This window comes from Sardina pilchardus, chromosome 15, assembly GCF_963854185.1.
Source record: "Sardina pilchardus chromosome 15, fSarPil1.1, whole genome shotgun sequence".
NCBI lineage: Eukaryota > Metazoa > Chordata > Actinopteri > Clupeiformes > Clupeidae > Sardina > Sardina pilchardus.
The window spans coordinates 29,546,930-29,567,698 of NC_085008.1; the positions used below are offsets into that span (position 1 = coordinate 29,546,930).

The window sequence follows — 20,769 nt, forward strand, 5'->3', positions numbered from 1 at the left end:
CGGACCACCGACGACAATGTTTTTTCTGTTGTTGTTGACGTTGAAATGTACAGAAATTCAGTTGGATGGCAGTACGTCCTCATCTGTGCTCTCGTGGGCATGTTTCCTTATACTTTTAAATGTTGTGACACATGGCATTCATCCTGTTCTCTTTCCATACATTGTTCTAATAAAATGTACATACAAGTCTGAGTCCTATCCCCTCTTTGGCACACCACAACTTCGTTCAGCCATGGCATATGTATAGTACTATCTGTGCATTCTCAAGTATAGAATATTTATTCATATTTGGTTATTTACACAACAGAATAAAGCACACACTATTCTTCAAAATCGTTTTGGAGTGACGAAACAAAATCCACAAATCAGTTGTTCACCTAGTTTATTACCAAATGCCTTTTGGAACACATGGTCTTACGACAGGATTTTAAGAAGGAACCTCCTGAACATGAGAAGGATATAGGAGTTAAAAAGTAGTTTTTATTTAAACCTCTCTTGATCTATTCATATCGCAATACTCCATATAAAGATATTAAAATTATTATGAGGCTCTATTTACAGGTCAATAATATTAAGAAGGAAATATATTACAGCCTTGCATTAACATGCTTACGTTATTAACCAACATATTTACACCTTTGTATGTGAGGTCGACACAACCTACTGAAGCACAGCAGACACCAGATGAACATTTCATTTCACTGGCGATACATGACTGTTAATGTGCAAACAGTACTCTTCAAAACCTGCGGAGAAGACTGCTGGGGGGGGGGAGGGGCAGAATTGCACCATAAATCCAGTGGGTTTCTACAGCAGGCTTGGGTCTAGCTTTAGCGCTTGGAACCCACCACGTTTCCCACCATTTGGTTTCTTCAGTATAGTCATGCAGTCACCTGCCTGTCTCTGTACAACTACCCCTTCTCAATGGCCTAATACTACTACGTCCTTGGCATTATCATCGCTGTGTTCAACACATCAACACTGAGATACAACATCCATACCAGAGTTTCATTTTTACAACAACACTTTTTAAAAAGTCCAGGATCTGAAAGAGTCCAGTCCCGTGAGGAGTACAGGTCCACTCTAGGTCCACTTGTCGAGTGGTGTTTCACTACTCGTCCACTAGAGGCGCTAGAGTCCTGTGGAACATGAGGCTTCTCCAACTCAGCTGTGCCTTGGCAACAACTGCCTCTCATGCGTCTGTTCAGACGTAGATCGAGACAAAGTCTGGTGAACACTGTGTACAAACACACATACTGTACACACACATACACACATGTGAGTCTATGTCCAGAGGACTTCTGGGGGAAAAAAGTGCACCTCCACCAGCCTCCACGTGAGTGGAGTCCCGAGGCTGGTGTGTCCTTCCGTGAGCCTGGCCTTAATTACCGAATCAACGTCCATTTTACAGGCCACAATAACTGTTCATTAGCAGACGTATAAAGTCCAGTTGCATTCCGCGTGGGGGCCGAGCGAGCGAACGACCGAGCGGAGCGATTAGAGCTCCGTGTGTTTGACCGGCGGCTCCAGCTTCCTGGACAGGGCCGTGAGAATGAGGTTGAACTTGTCGTAACGCTCGGCCTGGTTGACCGCCGCACCGCGGCTGCCCCAGAGCAGACGCAGCTGGAAGTCCGTCCTGAAGATCTCCAGCAGGTCCGCGTCCGCCTGCACATCTGCGGAGGAAGGAAGGAAGGACGCGTCAGGGCAGGGAGGGAGTCCACTTCATTTGCTTTTTAATTTCCCTTCTGTGTTTGCATGCATAAGAGTGTTATCTTGAACCACATGCCTGATTGTGTGTGTGTGTGTGTGTGTGTGTTATGGTTATGGTTTTGATTATTTAGCAGACGCCTTTGTCCAAAGCGAAGTCCACACAAAGTGTGTGTGTGTGTGTGTGTGTGTGTGTGTGTGTGTGTGAGTGTGAGTGTTTGTGTGAGTTTGCATGCATACGCTCTAACCCTACCTTGCAGCGCTTTCTTTGCGTTGGCAGTGTAGATGTCTGCGTTGTGTGCCATGGCGCGAGCCTCCTCTAGGTGGCGCAGCATGATCTCGCAGCCCTGGTCGTTGCTCTCCCACAGCTCCATGCCCTCAAAGGCCACGGCGGGACGCTCCATCAGCGTCAACAGGGGCAGTAGCAGGGGGATAGTGGTGCTGCTCAGGGGCACCTCCACTACAAAAGGGCAACAAGGAGAGAGAGGGGGGCAGATGGGGAGGGGGTGGAAAGAGATGGATTAACATTTCTTTTTTTCCCTATTTTTTTTACAACTGCTTTATTTCCAATATTTTTTATTTATTACACTTTGTGTTGTTTGTCTACCCAATTTGCATTGCTTTGGCAATGGTTATAGAAGTCTCGCATGCCAATAAAACTTGTTTTAATTTGGAGAGAGGGAGAGAAAGAGAGGTGGAAAACAGACAGAGTGACAACCACAAGTAGAGAGAAATAAAGAGAGAGAGAGAGAAAGAGTCGAGGGAGACGGACATACAGGAAGAAATGAGGAGGAGAGAGAAGAGGAAAGAGACAGAAAGAAGATGGAGAGACAAAACAGAGATGGAGGGAGGGCAAATGATGGAGAGAGAGACAGAAAGAGAGAGAGAGAGAGCGTTCGGAGGGTCAGATCAGATGTTTATTTGGGGACCTTCTCAGCTGCTGCTCATTACATGATGTCATGGTATCAGACAGCAATAGCAACAGACGTCCACAACTAGGACTGTTCTTTCCAGCATGGCCGCTTCAAACACTTGAAGAGAAAAGCCACACTAAGAATAGACAGTGATGCCATTCTTGGCAGGGTCACTGATATCCACCCTGTCCCTGTTTTCAGACAGTCCAACACACCCTGCTTCCTTTCACTATGCCTGACCTCTCGCTTATGAAACAGGCTCTGGCTGACTCTGTTTATGGTGAGACTGTTACCTAATGAATGTTTTGAGTTTCAAGGGGGTCTAGAGTTACCACCATGCACTGTACATAGTAGGCAACTTGGATATCGAGCTTCATGGGCTATTTTCCAGTTCTATAAAAGCGTGTCGTACTGTATGTTGCCTATTTTTGACTCCTGCCCTCTGGTGTGGTGCTAGAGTAACGCTATCGCTAACACTAACTCACCAGTGCCCTCGTACAGGCCTTTGTAGAAGGGCTTGAGAGACTTCTCATAGATGATGGCCGTCTGAGTGTACTTTCTCCTCAGGGTGGTCCAAGTGTGGTCCAGCCGTGTGATCTGTGGAGAGGGGAGAGGCAGAAAGAAAGGAAGAGAGCACAAGAGAGGGAGAAAGAGAGAGAGAGAAAGACAGAAGGATAAGAAAACAAAGGTCAAAACAGAGTGGACGCAGTCTTAGTGAATTCCTCGGGGCCAATTGCTCTGTCGCTAGTTTTGGAGTTTAACACGGTTTTAAACTCCAACTCCAGTTTAAAACCGTGTTAAACTCCAAACTAGCGACAGAGCAATTGCCCCTTGTGTTCCTAAACAAAAGCCCCTAAAACGCGTGTGTGTTGTGAGCGCCCCCTGGCGCGGTGACTGGGTGCTGCAGTACCTGGGGCATGTCCAGGGCCTTCATGATGGAGGAGAAGGCGAACAGGTCCCCCATGGCGTCCTTCAGCTCCAGGGCCACCAGGACGATGCGGTTGAGGGTGGCGGCGCGCTCCTCTAGGCTCCCTGTGCAGCCCAGGATGTCCACGGCTACCGCGATGGCCATGGTGTGGTGCCTAGGGGCCCAGGGGGACAGAGGATCTTTTAATCTCAAACATACTTTAGTACAGTCATTAAAAACCCACCAACAGAGAGAGAGAGAGAAAGAGACAGAGAGAGAGAGAGAGAGAGAGAGAGACAGAGAGAGAGAGGGGGGGGCATGGGTAGAGGGGGTCACTGAGACAGGCAGAAAGAAAGAAAGAAAGAAAGAAAGAAAGGGGGAAGAGAGGGAAAAAGAGAGGGAATGGGGATAGAGAGAGCTTATAATGACTGCACACATTAAGAACGTCTGATCCCCCATATTTGTGTGACTCGTTCTACTTAATGGCTTCAGTAATGAAGGTCGGGACGGGAGTGTGCCATTGTTCCTGTAATCGGGCCTGGATAAAGCTACAGTTCTCTCTCTGTCTCCTGCTCTGCTCTGCTCTGCTCACTCTCATAGTCTCATAGCCTCCTCCTCTCTCCTGAGACAGTCAAAACTAAGGCAGCATATTGTTGAGCTCTGCAGGCCATTCAGTTACAGTATATGTGTCACAGTATGTGGGTGTGTGTGTGTGTTGCTGTTGTTGCTGTCGGTGTTTACCTTTCCATCAGGTCTTGACGCAGTTGCCTTCCATGTGGGAGGGTCAACAGCTCCAGCCCAGAGGTCACACCCATTTGACCTTTCATCTCCTCGGAAACGTTCAGTGTCCTGGCAACCTGTTGGCAACATATTTAGAACACCCTTAGACTTAGGGCTTTTGTTGTAGCAGAAATGGCCTGAAATATCTGATATTGTTATCGTGTTATTTTTAAAATGATCTTTAAAAGCTTCTAAAAATCTTTTTTTACTTGAGTGGCTGAAAACAGGAAACTCCTCCGCCACTTTCAAACCCATTCCACTGAGAGATCGGAGACATTACACACACTCATAATCACATTTCAATGATCCGCTCCATTACAGTGCGAGAATAGCCTTTTTATGGACACTTCAGCCGAGTGTCCCTGGACTAGCACTCTGATACTAAAATACAGCTGAATGAAACAATCTTCAGCAGGAACAGTACAGATTCAGACAGAAATGACAAGAAACTGTAAAGTGTGTTATCAGTCCACAGTAACCATTAAGCATCATGCAAAACACCATTCTACTAACACATGTCCAGCTCCATCAACAACAACAAGGTTGATCCTCCATTTCCAGTGTGCTAACGTATTTATTTCATTGAGAAGCCCTAGAGAGAGAGCCTCTACCAGTAAAGTGCTTGTCTAGTACACTTCAAATATTCTTTCCCTGCCAAGCCAAAAGCTGGTCCTCTGCTAGTGAAGCGGACTTTACGTATGTGTGTAGGGCGATACGTCCTGTAGCGTTTGAGAGGTGATGTGTGTGTGTGTGTGTGTGTGTGTGTGTGTCTCTCACCTAACAGTTTACCGATGAGGCCGTTAGCGTATGAGAAGTGATGAGTGTGTGTGTGTGTGTGTGTGTGTGTGTGTGTATGTGTGTGTGTGTGTGTGTGTGTGTGTCTCACCTGACAGTCGGCCAGCAGGAGGTGTTTGGCGATGACGCGGTGGTCCTTGCTGACCACCAGCTCTTTGGACCTCTTCAGCACGCTCATCTCCAGCGGCTTGTTCTCCGCCATGGGCAGCAGACGGAACGTGGTCTCGCCCGGCCGGAACTGCGACTCCGTCTCGAACACCGGCCGCCGGAACCGGAGTCTCAGCTTCTCCTCGGCCAGCTCGTCCACCTCCGTCCCTCCTCCTCCGCCCCTCCCGATGACGTCGCGCTCCGGCTGTTGCCTCCGGCCGTCTTCCTCCTCCTCCTCTTCCTCCAAATCAAAGTCCTCGTCGTCGTCGTCGCTGGCGTTGTCCAGGGCCTCGATGGCGTGGTGGTAGGAGCTGCGGTCCAGCTTGGCCGTGTTGTCGCTGGCCGTGCTGAGGCTACTGCCGCCGCTGGTGGTGCTGATGCTCCTCTGGTCCTCGTCTCTCCTCAGCCTCTCCACGTAGCTGCTGCTGCCGCTGTTGCTGTTACTGCCCAGTGTGCCAACGCTGCCGCCACCAGCGGGCAGCTGCCCGTTGATCCGCTCCCAGTCCGCCTGGCCGCATGGGCTGAGCTCGCAGTAGTTCACCTCGGGGCCGTACGGAGCCATCTGCTGCTGCTGCTGCTGGATCATCAGGAGGAGGTGCTCCTTCTGGGGCTTCTGCGGGGGCAGTGGGGGCGGGGGGGTGAGGTGCTGTAGGCGAGGGGACCGTGGGATGCCCGTGGCGGGCACCTTGCTGGGTTTGGGCGGCGGCTTTGGGCACAGCTGGCTGTCGGAGCCGCGGATGGCCTCGCCGGCGCGCATCTCCAGGGGCATCTTGCGGGGCACGGTGGGGCTCAGCGCCGGCTCGCTGCCCGTCCGGAACACGGGGGACTTGGGGCTCGGCTGCAGGTCCATGTGGGGAAGCTGGGCCGGAGGTCTAGAGCCTGCGGATGAAGGATCACAGAGTTCTTTAACGTTCAAGAGGAGAACCCCCTGCAGAACTCTCTGGAATACTTTGAGGCCAGACTCCTGGCTCTGCTCCTCAGCCTGTTCAGTTAGGTGCTGTGTCCACTAATCGCGTTTTGTTACGCTGAGAGCGTAAAAAACGCTTTTCCTCGGCGCTTCGAGAAGTGTTTATTGTTGCTAAGTTACCAAAACCGGAGACGGTTTATAACGAGAAGTGACATTGACGAGCCCAGCGCTGTTCTAAAAGTTGAACAGATTTCAACTTTGAGCGCTCTGAGCGTTGCGGTAAAAAATCAGCGCCCGAGAGCTTTTTTCCGCCGAGGGCGCTCTGCGCTGTGAACGCTGGGCTACATAGACTTTATATTGAAAATTGTCGCCGTCGGCGCAAAAAACGCGATTGGTGGACACAAGGCCTAATACCTGACGGACTCTTGATAAGCTGATAGCAGTCTCACACAGTGCTCTGCTGCGTGTGTGTGTGTGTGTGTGTGTGTGTGTGTGTGTGTTTCCCTCCATAATAATACGATGTGTAATAATCCTGCTTCCCATGTCAAGCCCAGTATTTATGGATTAGTCATTTATGGTGTGCTTCAGCATAGATGTTTAGCACTGCCTGCACACACCTTCCTCTATTGTCCTCTAGCCCACTAGAACCAGTCTGGGTTGGGTTCCGTCATGCACCACATGTCTTTCTTCCCTAATAATCACGCATAATAATAATAATATTAATAATGATAATAATGATAATAATTATAATCCTTCAGGCCTCTATCAGGTGCTGCTGTGGTACAGATTACTCCCTGCAGTTCCCCTCTCAGCATAAGTAACACAGATAGCAGCTAACTGTGCCAGGGATGTGGGCCCGATCTGAGCCAGATCAGGGCCACACGTGCTGCAGGTTTGGCTGCTCTCCAGGCAGTCTGCCATGCCATTAAACAAACGCGCGCTCTCAAAGACTTTTCCTCGGGAGACGGCGCTCTATTTGCATTTAAAGTGAACTTCACTCACTCACTCACATGAAAGCCTAAATCTCACAAAGGCAAAGCGAGGGAGAGAAAAGGGGGGGAAAAGTCATGCATGCCGCGCCTATCGTCCCACTGTTCTTTAAAGCAGCCCAGACAGAGTAAACACACTCAAAAGAGCCCCACAGCAGGGGGGTTCTGGGAGGAGAAGAGGAGAGGAGGGGAGAGGAGGAGAGGAGAGGAGAGGAGAGGAGGGGAGGGGAGGGGAGGAGAAGAGAGGGGTGAAGTAGAGAGGGGGAGAGGAGGGGAGGAGAGGAGAGGAGTGGAGAGGAAGAGAGGAGGGGAGGAGAGGAGAGGAGTGGATTAGAGAGGGGGAGAGGAGAGGTGTGGAGTGGAGTAGAGAGAAGGAGAAAGGAGGAGGGGAGGAGAGGAGAGGAGAGGAGGGGAGGGGAGGAGAGGAGGGGAGGGGAGAAGAGGAGGGGAGGCGGACGGCATGGGAACTGACCGAGGGGTAGGAAGCTCTCGGACTGGTGTGTCTTCAGAGGCCGGCGCCGCTCCTGGACGTGGTTGAGACACGCAGGCTGGCTGCCACACTTGTCCTTGTTGCTGTTTTGGGGAAGGGTGTGAGAACAGAACACAACAGCACATTTTCAGTTCAGAGCACCAAATGTTGCCCACACATACAGTATATATACACACAAACAAACACACACACACACACACACACAGGCGCATACACATACACACACACACACACACACACACACACACACACACACACACACACACACACACACACACACACACACACACATACACATACACACGCACATACACACACAAATGGGTTTGCCCACTGTGACTAAAGAAAAAGCGCCTCAAACCCAGAAAAGGGGGCGACACTGGATCCCTTTAGCTTAGCGACGTGCCTCTCTGTGCATAAGCAACCTTGTAATTTGTTGGGGTATTTTTTGTCCTGGGTTTGCTTTGGCATTGTAGTGCCGCTGGGTGTTGTGGGTCCCAGGCGGAGGGAGAGCGGAGAGCTGTACCCGCCCTGAGCCACATCCACAGCCGCAGGGAGGCCCGATCCAGAGGTGCACTTATCTCTGGGGGCGTCCCGCTGGGGACGTTAGCACAGCTCAACATGCACTGCTGCTGCTGCTGCTGCTACCGCTGCTGCTGCCTTCACGTGAGAAGGAGACAACTTGTGGAGGTTTTTTTTTACTCCCAAAAGAGAATCACTCAGAACTTGTGGGGGCTAAAGGGTATTTTTTTTTTTTACTCTCAAAAGAGAATCACTTAGAAGTTGTGGAGCTAAGGATTTGTCTTTTCTCTCAAAAGAGAGGCACGCAGATTATAAAAGTTGACCAAAAACTGATTAAAAAGAGAGGGAATTTGAGCATTTCAGACTTCAGTGAGGAGATGAAATTCTGGTGATAATAATGTACTAGTTGCTATGTAGAAGAGAGAGATAAAATATTAAAAGTCTAGAATGTAAAAACATTAAGTACACAACACGTGTTTGTGTTACGTAACTATAATTTAACCTATAAATTGCCCAGAGCATTTCCTGCATGACTAATTGTGCCACTTACTCCTAATCAAGTCGATTACAGGAAAACAAGAGCTGCGTGTCTGGACAGGAGGGGTAGTACAACCTGAACTGGTGCCATGGGGGCAGATGCTCCTCCACTCCCTCAAACAAGTCCTCATCACGGCCCGGAACAGACACCAGTCAACGGTTCTCCCCCTCCTTTAGTAGGTTGCCAGTGCTAAGGGAAATGAGGTTGGGGGTAGGCTGATGACTTTTAAGTATATTTTTGGGGGCTTTTTATGATTTTCTTTTTTTTAAAGTATTTTTTGGGCCTTTTTGCCTTTATTAGTATAGGACAGTGAAGAGGTAGACAGGAAACATGTGGGAGGGAGATCGGGATATGGGGTGGGATCGGGATATGACCACAGGCCGGATTCGAACCTGGGTCCCCGTGGGCACTCGGACCTGTAAATGGTACGGACACTGTAGCCTGCTGCGCCACAGCGCCCCCGGCTTTTTATGCCTTTGATCAGATAGCATAGACGAGAAGGACAGGAAGAGAGTCAGGGTGGGATCCAGAAAGGACCACGGGGTGGGAATTGAACCCGGGCCAATGTGGTTGCCTAGCAACACTGCTCAAAATGTGCCCCCCCCCATGTCTCGTCACGTTGAGACGGCTCTCCTCCGCTCACCTGAGGAGGTTCCCCCTGCTGATGGCCTGGTCCTGGCTGTGGCCGTTCAGGATGTTCAGACTCAGGCGTTTGGAGGTGTGGCTCTTGCGGTCGCCGAGATGGCTTCCGTCCGGCCGCAGGGCCCCGACGCCGTACTTCTCCTCCAGGCAGCGCAGGGGCAGGCCGCGGTTGATTGGCTGGAAGATGATGGCGCCAACCACCTCGGAGACGGGCCGGCGGTTGCCCACGTAGTAGCGCACGAGTGCGGGCACGCTGTCGAAGCCCTCGGCCTCCAGGAGGTACTCCACGCGCGAGTAGGCCTCGTTCAGCGCCACCACGCGCTTGCTGATCTTGAAATGCTGCGGGCTGTTCTTCCACTGGCAGGTCAGCACGTAGTTCCCCGGGCTCGACAGCGAGTCGCGGATCAGGAAGTCACCGTCCCTCTGGACGAGGTTCTCCGCCACCTGTCACACACACACACACACACACACACACACACACACACACACACACACACACACACACACACACACACATATTAGCCAGGCATACAACACCATCATCCGGGCTGTCACCACCCACAGAGTCCCAACAGCTGGTTACATATGGGAATCGCCACACGTATCAGATTACATGGCCGTGGCCAGCAGCTGACAGTAGAGGACATCTGGTCCTGATACGGCCCTGTCTCGGCCCAGAGCCTCCTGCCCTCTGGGTGGCCCATACACAGCATACCCACATCAAATATTTGCTCAGTAACTACAGTCATTGCGTCAGTGTGATGTGGCTATCAACATCAACACTGCATCATCATCATCATCATATCAACATGACATTCAAAGGCATCATTACTGCATATCAAGTCAAACCAGCAGCACGATTTGAGCTGAAAATGTTACAAGCAACTTTTATCATCTCATCGAATTCCTTCTCCGTCGACCTAAAAACCAAAAAAACTTTTCCTTGGACTACAGCAGGGTCTTTAATAAAAGCGTTTCTGTTTGTACAATCTTTTTTAAGGTAGCTGCTGGAGAGCTTGGAAATTTAATTAAAAATCAGTGAGTTTGAAAACACCCTCTCTCAACAATCAGGCTTCAGACTGCACACAGGAAGAGTGATATTAAAAGCTATTAAGATCAGCTGATGTCGCCAGGCTTTCTGGGGACGGCTTGTGTAATGGTGTTTTCTTCTCAAGGGTCTGAACTCTTAGTACAGCTGTTTGTGTGTGTTTATGTATGTGTGTTTGTGTGTGTGTGTGTGTGTGTGTGTGTGTGTATGTGTGTGTGTGTGTGTGTGTGTTTGTGTAGATGTGTGTATTTGCGTATGTGTATTTGTTAGTGTGCATGTGTGTGTGTGTGCATGTGTGTGTATGTGTGTGCATTTGTGTGTGTGTGTGTGTGTGTGTGTGTGTGCGGTTGTGTGTGTGTACATGTATGTATTTGCGTATGTGTATTTGTTTGTGTGCATTTGTGTGTGTGTGTGTGTGTGTGTGTGTGTGCGTGTGTGTGTGTGTGCATTTGTGTGTGTGAGTGTGTGTGTGTGGGCATTGAGCTGTACTGTTGGCACACTATCACATGCCCCCGGCTAAGCACACACTGAACACACCTCCAATTACCCTCCATGGCATTTGAGTCTACAGTATATATACACACACACACATAGACACACACACACACACACACACACTCCACTAATACACACGGCATTGAACACGATTAAAATCAAAGCCATTTTCAAAGGCCCATTTCACTGCTTAAAGATGCTATTGGAGATCCGTTCCTCCGTGTAATCTCAAACAGCTGTTCTGATACAGCAGGGTTTATTTTACATGTCTGATTGGTTTTTGTCACAGGACAGTTTTCACAGAGTTGGGTGTTGATGTTGGGTACATCTTTAGCAGTTATGTAATACTCCAGACAATTTAGGGCCTTTGTTCATTTTTTTTAACGGTGGGAACAACATTGTTCTACTTTCTCACCAGTTCACCTGGATTGGGGTGTGACCTGTCTGTTTTGCAACATCTGTGTCATCTTTAGTAATACTAGTCACTTCAGAATCGGTTTAAAGGACCGCACCATAATCAAGGCCACCCAGGCCACGAACACTTTAAAAAGTTACTCCTCTCAGGAAGGTGTTGCAGGTCTGTCAGAACCCGCACATCCACGTTTAAAGACAGCTTTTTCCCCACAACCATAACAACTCTAGACATTCAATTACAGAAATAGAAACTTCATCATGCTGAATGATGATCTTGCCTGTTTGCAATGCATTTGCACTTTTCCAGTACTGTGATCTTTAAAAAAAATTATATCTATGTTTATACTGCCTAATAACTATTTTCATACTGCCTCTTATGTGACCTGTCCTAGAAGTGTATGTACTGTAGATGTGTTGATATGAGTGTGGTGTAAGAGTATGGCATGACTGAGGATAAAAAGTTTGAAATACTGCAACTACAACCGCATTACTGGATCACAGATTGGAATCAGTAACAGCAGATCATCTGCGTAGAACAGCCCCTAGATGCATGTTGTTCCCTCTTGTCTCCTCTCGTCTCCTGCCCTGCCTGGCTGGTTGGACTTGTTCCTGCTGAAAGGCACCTGGCCATGTCTGTAAATATGACCTGTGTGGACTCACTGTGCCGCGTGCTGCCGCACCCTTTGTGAACGGCACAATGGTGTGAAGGGTGTGTCCGAGCGCTCCGTGCTGCTCCTCCTTCCTTTAAATTTTTTTCATTTAGCACACGCTTTTATCCCAAGGGGCTTACACATGTCAATCATATTACACATGTCAATTACATTACAAGGGATTACATTGTCCGCAGAGCATCTTGGGGTTAAGTGCCTTGATCAAGGGCACAACAGTGGGGGTCAGGAATTGAACCCACAACTTCTCAGGCTACTGCATGCTAGGCCAGCTCCTAGTCCTAAGCCACTATGCTGCCATCGTCACTTCAGGCAGTGACTAACACTTAGGGGAAAGAAGACGCAAAATGGGCACTCCTGCCCCAGTGACTTCCTTGTTACACACACACACACTGAACCCTGAACGACCCCCACCCCCCCGCCTGTTTTTTTTATCTAGTGTGTGTGTGTGTGTGTGTGTGTGTGTGTGCAACATCTCCTGTAGAGGGAGAGCTTGACAGGCCCCTGTTACAGTATGTGATAAAGATATGAGCCTAACCAACCAGTATTTCTGTGCTTTATCTTATCTTATCTTATCATCATCAGAGAACAGTGCACGTGAATGGTTTGATAACAGGAGCTAGTGTCCCACGCGTCACACGCCTGAGAAACAGGATGTCAATTAAGCACTGAAGATGTCACGCTCCCAATCACAGGCTTAGTCATAGACTAGCACAGCACAGAAGTAAACAACCATAAAAGGTTCATGAATCATAATAAAATGGCCTTGGCGAGAGGAGTAAGTGTTGCACACTGAGTGAGACAGTGGAGTTCTGTGTGTGGGAGGAGACAATAGATGCTGGGGGTAGTAGTGAGGTAGTGGCTGGTGGTCTGGGCGGGGGGTGGCGTTAGCCGTGGGGGCAGCAGACTGGAGTAGACTGCTCCTAATGTGATTAGCGGGGGGCTGTGGCCGGGCTAACACAGGCAGGCTTTTAGGGAGAGTGATGAGGGCACTGGGCCAAATGAACTGCCTGGTCTGGTCGAGGCCGCAGCTGCAGAGGGGAACAACACCCAGGGCTGCTTAAGTGGACGAGAGATTTATAAATTATGCTCCCGTCATCATCAACGTCAACATGCTGTGTGTTTCTGTGAGGGGCTGGCCATGTTTAGACCATCGCGGTGGGGGTAAATCAACCTAAAACCACCAGGTTTTTCCAAAAGATTCTCTTTCAAGAGGGGACTTTTTCAGGACAGCTGTTTACGGCATAGATATGAAGCAAATTTGAGATGGTCAAGCAGGAAGTGGGAAGTTGGGGAATTCTATATGGATTGACTCTTTGAAAATCTGGCCACTGGTGGACAGGTGCCCCTCATCTATAATCACACAGGAAATGTGTGTTAGTATCGTCATTCATCAGAAAGAATAACTTCACGTGCTTCCTCTAATCTGCATGTGTGCTACTGAGGCACTTGGAATCCAGAGCAGAGAGATCTTGACACAACTAAGAAAGGAATCATATTACAGTAAGTCTGCTCTCCAGCAAATTGGGCTCACATAACAAACTGCAGCGGTACACCCAACCCCAGCGGTGTGAATTAAAGCTTGCACAAGTTCACACCATCTTGCCTCCTCATCGCTGGCATTCAGCTGCGGCCTCTACTGCTGCTGCTTGGTGTCCCCTTAGGCACCTGTCTGTCCATCGGGGATCCCCACATGCTCAGCTGTGCCCTCATGCAATGCAAGCCACAGGTTTACAGCTACACGGACCCACTGCCTCAGACACCACCCCCCCCCCCCCCCACCCCCCCCCCACACACACACACACACACACACACACACACACAACAGCGACCAACCAGAATGTCTACAGGCGCCCAGCTACATAGCCCCCCAAAACACACACACACACACACACACACACACACACACACATACACACACAAACACACAACGGAGCAGTGAAAGCAGATTGTCCACCACAGTTGCCTGACCAAGGGAATCCACTGACACCCGAGTATTTATCTCTCATTGTCTCACTTTCTCTCTCTGTCTCTGCTCTCATAGATGGCACGGGGGGTATGTAAGTCTCTGACTCTCTGGAATGACCGACATGAGGAGCCTGCAGGTGTCACAGCACAGAAAGAGCAACTGGTGCTGGAAGGGGTTCAGGCCACGGAATGGAACGCCGGCAAGATTCCATGGCATTGTGATGTCATAATCAGCAAGACTCTAGAACTGATCTTGTGCCGATGTCTAGCAATGACGATGAGCAGCTGATCTCGGTTCCAAATCCCGCCCCAATCTGGCACATGTCTGACACAACTATCATTTAATCACCAGCGAGGCTTTGGCATGCACCAGCCCTGACCTGGAATGATAATCCAGTCACCAGCAGAATACTGCAGTGAGCCCAGCCATGATGCACTGCAGATGCGGTTACATTTAGACATGAGGCTTAAGACTGGTTCAGCACGATGGCTTGGAGCCTGATCTGTTTTGAGTCACAGTAGAATCACCGCTGAGGCTCTGACACCTGAGATCCCAACGCAGACCTGGCACACATTCCCACCTAGACGATGCTGATGACGTGAATCACCAGCAAGACCCAGAGTTGGCTCTGGCCCAAGGCTGGCATATACAGTATCTGTTGGAATGATGACCAGATAGCCAGCAGTCAAGAGAGTGGAGATGGACAAAGCCCTGATGTGTCACAGATCCTCTGCAGGGTCGTTAGCTGTGCTGCCTGCACTGTGTGGCTGTAACTGGAGCCCATGTGTTTGTGGTGTTGACGGCGCAGTGCCTGGAGCCTCCTCTGGGTCCGGCCTCTTTGGACCAGGATGGCCAGCCGAGCAGAGCATGCTGCGTGATCACATTTTCATTTTTCACAAAGACATGAATGTTCCCCTGCCAGAGAAGCAGCATGACTTTCACTAACAGATCTCAAACAAACAAACACACAAACACACACACTCAGACGAGTGCATGAAAAACAAGTATGTCACAAAAAAAGAAGACAAGACCGAGGCATTCTACTTGTAGTCTACCTGCACTGTCTCATCCATCAATATGTTGACATGTTTCAGACACGTTTAAAAACCAGTAAACATCAAGTCTCCATTACATCCATCCAAACACCTCAAGCCGTTCCCTCCCACTTGGAAATGTCCCATATTTGGTTCTGGTTAAACCACACTGTCCTGTGCCTGATGGTGTCCGGACATGTGTACCTGTTTGAGCACACGTGCTTCTCTTTGCAGATGCTCTCCCACATGATAGAAGCTCAGCTATTACTACTGTAATTATAACTAAACTATTAGCCGCGGCTTATACATTGATTTTGCAACATTTCTTCAGCTAATACACTAGGGCAGTTAACATGGTATTAATATGGTTTTGTTTCTTTTAAATTGCATAAAACACTGTCCTGCAGCTTATACACAATGCGGCTAATACACAGGAAATTGCTGTTTAACACATAGGTATACAGTGACAGTGGCTCTGTACATGTCCATAGATACATACAGTGCATGTATTTCTTTAGATGTGCCCCCCTGTCTTTGGAGTTACTCCATTAAGTGTCTATGCTAAGTGACACACAGCCTAGTTAACTCTCTGTGTCTGGTGTGTATTGTGCTATAAAAATGAGTTACTGTACATCTTGTGCTGTGTGTACTGTATGTGTGTGTCTGTCTACCTGTCTATTGATGAAGTCTCTCCAAGTTAACTGTGTGGTTGCTGTATACATACTGTGTGTGTGTGTGTGTGTGTGTGTGTTTGTGTGTGAGAGTGTGTATACTGTACTCTCCTGTTGAATGCGTGGTGCTCTGTGCTCTGTGTGTGTGTGTGTGTGTGTGTGTGTGTACTGTACTATACGTGTGTGTACTGTACTCACTCTCCTGTTGAATGCGTGGTGCTCTGTGCTCTGTGTGTGTGTGTGTGTGTGTGTGTGTGTGTACTGTACTATACGTGTGTGTACTGTACTCACTCTGCTGTTGAATGCGTGGTGCTCTGTGCTCTGTGCTCTGTGTGTGTGTGTGTGTGTGTGTGTGTGTGTGTGTGTGTGTGCATCAGGGGCCTTACCTGTCGTGGGATGGCTCCGTGGTACCATGCGTGGCTGCGCGGCTCCTCGCTGGCCTGCTTCAGCTCTTCCTCCAGCTCCCGCCGCAGCTTCTCTGGCGGCCCGTCCATGATGTACTTGTCCCGGGAGAACTGCACATACACAGGAACAACAGGCTCTTTCAGCTGAGGCCTCACAGTCATGGCTGTGACAGGCACAGCCCGATCCAGCAGCTCCACACTCCTCTGTGTGTGTGTGTGTGTGTGTGTGTGTGTGTGTGTGTGTGTGTGTGTGCGTGTGTGTGTTGATGTCCGACCAGTTCTCTCTTTCTCCAATTGATTCTCTCTCTCTCTCTTTCCCTGCCAAGCACACACACACACACTCCTCTCTCTCTCTGTTTCTCTCGCAGCCTTTGTGTACGTCTTTCAGTGTCTTTCTCTCTCTCTCTCTTCAATACTGCCTCTTACAATCTCTCACTGTCTCTCTCTGTGCCTCTCGTCGTTTCTCTCTCTCTCTCTCTCTCTCTCTCTCTCTCTCTCTCTCTTCAATACTGCCTCTTACAATCTCTCACTGTCTCTCTCTGTGCCTCTCGTCGCTTCTCTCTCTCTCTCTCTCTCTCTCTCTCTCTCTCTGTGCTGTTGCTCTCCCTGTGGCAGGCTGGACTCTCTACCTGCTGTGATTGGAGACGCAACGCTGTCATTTCCGATAGGAATGAGTCCTCCTGTAGCTCCTCCCAAAGACCTGCCCCTCTCACACACACACACACACACACACACACGCACCTCCCTCGCCTGGGCCTCAGGGTAGGCCCTACCTTCACCTGTGCGTGTGTGTATACACACACACACACACACACACACACATGACACTGAAGCGCTATGTTGCTTTATGACTCATTCTCAGGCTGGCCTTCAGAGGAGTCCGGTGACGGGGGGAAAAACACACATTGTGTCATCAGACGCTGAAGGGCAGGAGAGAAGGAGCCATCTCTCCCGTCAGGAAGAGGAAGCCCAACTGCACCAAGGACAATGGGCTTCCCTGCTGCTAGCACGCAGCGGCACTGATACTCCCCCTGTTCCCTCCAGGGCAGGGATTCTTTCCAGAAGCATTTCAACTTGAATTAAATCTGCTGTTCTTGTGCTTGGCTTGCTTGTGTGGCTTACTACACAACAAACATTAAAAGGCAGCTTATTAAAGTTGCTTGTCATTGATGATAAGTTTGGTGTTAAGCTAGATGTCACCGTAGTCCCTGTTCCACTGTTCTAGGTTCCATGTGTCCACTCAGACAGAAGAAACCTGATGGAACTGACAGCTGCTGATGGTGGAAGCTATCTGCTCGGAGGCAAAACAGATCCTGATGTTCCTGATGGCAGAACAGATCTCCTCCACATGGGGCATAAGTTCACATAGTTCCTGATGGTAGAACAGATCTCCTCCACATGGGGCATAAGTTCACATACTGTAGTTCCTGCTGGTAGAACAGATCTCCCTCACATGGGGCATACGTTTACATAGTTCCTGAAGGCAGAACCAATCAGGGGTTCAGGCAAGAGTCCCTACACTGTTGTGCCTCCACTGCTGAATTACAGGACTCGCTGGACTACGGACCATTTCTAATCGTAATATCTTGATTACCAACCGGCTCTCTGCAGCTGTAATTAGTTTTACTGTTATTATCCATTGCAAAATAAGAAAAACACAAGGATCAGTTTCTAACAAAGACCTTTCAGTTTTAGTGGAGAACTCTGTCTCTCCCTCCCTCCTCCCCAAATCTCTCACTTTCACTCTCTCTCTCTCTCTCTCTCTCTCTCTCTCTTTCTCTCGCTTTCCTTTTCTCTCTCTCTCTCTCTCTCCTTTTCATTCACCCAACCACAGGGAGTTACTGTAATTAGGAATGTTAGAGGAGAGAGAGAGAGAGAGAGCGTTCACAATGTTCTTGAGTGTTGGCAGTAGTGGCGTCCTTTTGTTTTGTTTTTGTTTTGACACCAAAATAAAAGAAAGCCATTCAACTGGACGTCACTCACACACACAAACACACACACACACGGGGTGAAGGACACATGGACGGGGTGTGTGTGTAGAACCAACTGGCCACTGATTAATGACTCCCATCAACTATTACGCAATCTGGAAATATTTAGTTTTCTGGTTGTTGTTCACTGCAGAAAGATATTTTGAGTTCAAAATGCTTCTGTTTGAATCAGCAGCAGAGCTGAACTGTTTACAGTAGAGAGAGAGGAAGAGAGAGAGAGAGAGAAAGAGAAAGAGAAAGAGAGAAGGTGAGAGCTACACTTTTATGGCTTTGCTTTATACCCCATGAGAACTTTGATTCCATGGAGTGCATTAAAGAAAATGAGTGCAGCGCAGCAGAGACTGAACGCAGCACACTGGCCCCTGGAGAGCCGCTCTCCTGAACAGAGAGAGAGAGACAGAGAGAGAGAGAGAGAGAGAGAGAGAGTCAGACAGAGAGAGAGAGAGAGAGAGAGCGCGGTGGCTTCCTGGACATGAGGAGTGAAACACTGCATGGAATGTTCAGAATGTGGCTCGCTGAACCCCAGTGACCAAAACTACTACTTTCACAAAACACCCAGAGCCACATGAGCATGCCCAGAACCGTAGCCAATTACAGTAGCACTCGGAAAACCACCAGAAACCTAAATCTGCTTGGCCGTCTGCTCATGCATCCCCCCCCCCCACACACACACACACACCCACACACACATCTCCCCCCAACCCACACACTCCATTTCTCTCTCTTTTTCTCTGTCACTCTCTCTCTCTCTCTTCCTCTCTCCACAGGACTACAAATCTCTTAAAAGTGTTCCAACACGGCCCAACAAATTACATGCCAAATAAAATTGACGTCAAGCACCAGGAAATTGTTTAATTTTTCAACAGAGCAAGGGAGAAGCCTGTGTGTTTATGCCTGTGTGTGTGTGTGTGTGTGTGTGTGTGTGTGTGTGTGTGTCTGTGTGTGTGTGTGTGTGTGTGTGTGTGTGTGTGTGTGTGTGTGTGTGTGTGTGTGTGTGTGTGTGTGTGTGTGTGTGTGTGTGTGTGTGTGTGTGTGTGTGTGTGTGTGTGCAGGGGCGGAAAAGTGTGTCTTCTAAATGAAAATGGATGCTGTTTGTTTTCTAGCGAGAGCTAATTAAGTAGCCCGAGTCAGACACTGACAGGCACATGGAGCCGTGCCCACTTTAATATACGTTTATGACTAGGTCCCATCTGAGAGAGAGAGAGAAAGAGAGAAGGAAAGAGGGGGAATTGAGAGAGGAAAAGAGGGGTAGAGAAAGGCAGGGTGGGGTAAAGAGAGAGAGAGGGGTATAAGAGTGAGTGAGAGGGAGAGAAAGCATCAGTCCCCTGGGCTCATCAGATTAAAATAGGTTTTATGGCCAGGGTGAACTGTTGTGTTATTTTGTGAGAGCTCTCATATAAGACGCTAAAGTGGGCAGACTTCATTAGGGAATGGGGAAATGTATTTTTGGTGCAGGGCAGTCTGGGGTGTGTGTGTGTGGTGTGTGTAAGTGTGTGTGTGTGTGTGTGTGTGTGTGTGTGTGTGTGTGTGTGTCTACGTGTGTGTGTGTGTGTGTGTGTGTGTGTGTGTGTGTGTGTGTGTGTGTGTGTGTGTGTGTGTGTGTGTGTGTGTGTGTGTGTGTGTGTGTGTGTGGTGGGGGACGATGTCAGAGGTGACTAAAGCACTGTGGTGTGTTTTCAGCTTCATTGCCCCTGTGCTAACACTCAGTGAAACCCGCTCTGACAAGCAGATGCTAACGCTACTAAATAATACAGTACATGTCCACCCCGACCCAGTGCAGCCTGGCCCAGCACGGCACACCACACCACACCGGCGCTGCTCAGCGGTGACGTCTCTGGCGCGGGCGGCGCGCCTCACTGACCCCTGGCCCACGGAGCTTTTATTTAGCTCAGGCGGCGGCCGGGACAAAGAGCCAACGCGAATGAAAGAGGCTTGTGTCAGACTCAGGATGTTGATGCGCCTGTAGTCCCTGAGGACAGGAGCCTTATGGATGCTGGTGAATACTGTATAAGATAGACAGAAGGAGGGAGGGAGGGAGGGAGGGAGGGATGAGGGGAGGGGAAGATGGAGGGGTGGAGAGGCCTGTCAGGCTTCGGGCGCATCACCAACAGGCTAGAGGGGGGGGGCAAGCTGTCACTTTCACTGAGCTCTCGTGCGCCTTTGGGGCTTGTGTTTAAGGCAGAAGTGGGGGCAGGGCAGGTCTGTCCGTGTCAGCATAGAGCCTGGATCAGACTCAGAACCCCCTGCAGCCTCCCCTCAGGTGGCACCCACCCCACCCCACCCCACCTCCCCTCCCCTGACCCACATAGCAGGCAGCCTTACTCAGACAGAGACACCTTCACCGTACCGCTGCCGGGCCGGTTCCGTTCCTGAGTCCAGCAGCAGGCCGCAGGCCTGACCACCTCACAGCGGGCCGCACCAGCGCACGCAACTGACTCACGCCTTCTGTGTGCAGGTCGAATGCTATGACAATCAGCTTCCACTATAACCAATAGGAGTGAGAGCACTTCACACATTCGGAAAAAAAAGAAGAGACCAGTCTCCAAAAAACATTTTTACGCTATGCTATGCTAACGCAATACTTGAGCTGCACATCCACAGCAGTCTAATATCCTCTGAGAGCAGATGACATGACGAGGGCCGTATGGCAAATGACGAGGGTCTAATGTATACACAACACACACACACACACACACACACACATCAACACAGCACAGCACACAGCTGAAGCTACACA

General features: G+C 49.5%; 1 protein-coding gene across 2 annotated transcripts in view; it reads right to left on the reverse strand.

Annotated features, from left to right (window-relative positions):
* Positions 1-367: 367 nt before the first annotated feature.
* Positions 368-20,769, reverse strand: part of LOC134102244 (breast cancer anti-estrogen resistance protein 3 homolog) — a 63,712-nt gene continuing 43,310 nt past the window's right edge. For both annotated transcript variants that reach the window (XM_062556289.1, XM_062556290.1), the window contains 9 exons: positions 16,024-16,152; positions 9,340-9,782; positions 7,619-7,719; positions 5,195-6,129; positions 4,270-4,385; positions 3,532-3,703; positions 3,107-3,218; positions 1,961-2,167; positions 368-1,673 (listed from right to left, as the gene is read on the reverse strand). In XM_062556289.1, the coding sequence (XP_062412273.1) occupies positions 1,498-1,673; positions 1,961-2,167; positions 3,107-3,218; positions 3,532-3,703; positions 4,270-4,385; positions 5,195-6,129; positions 7,619-7,719; positions 9,340-9,782; positions 16,024-16,152 (2,391 nt within the window). In that variant the 3' untranslated portion in view covers positions 368-1,497. The remainder of the gene's footprint in view (positions 1,674-1,960; positions 2,168-3,106; positions 3,219-3,531; positions 3,704-4,269; positions 4,386-5,194; positions 6,130-7,618; positions 7,720-9,339; positions 9,783-16,023; positions 16,153-20,769) is intronic.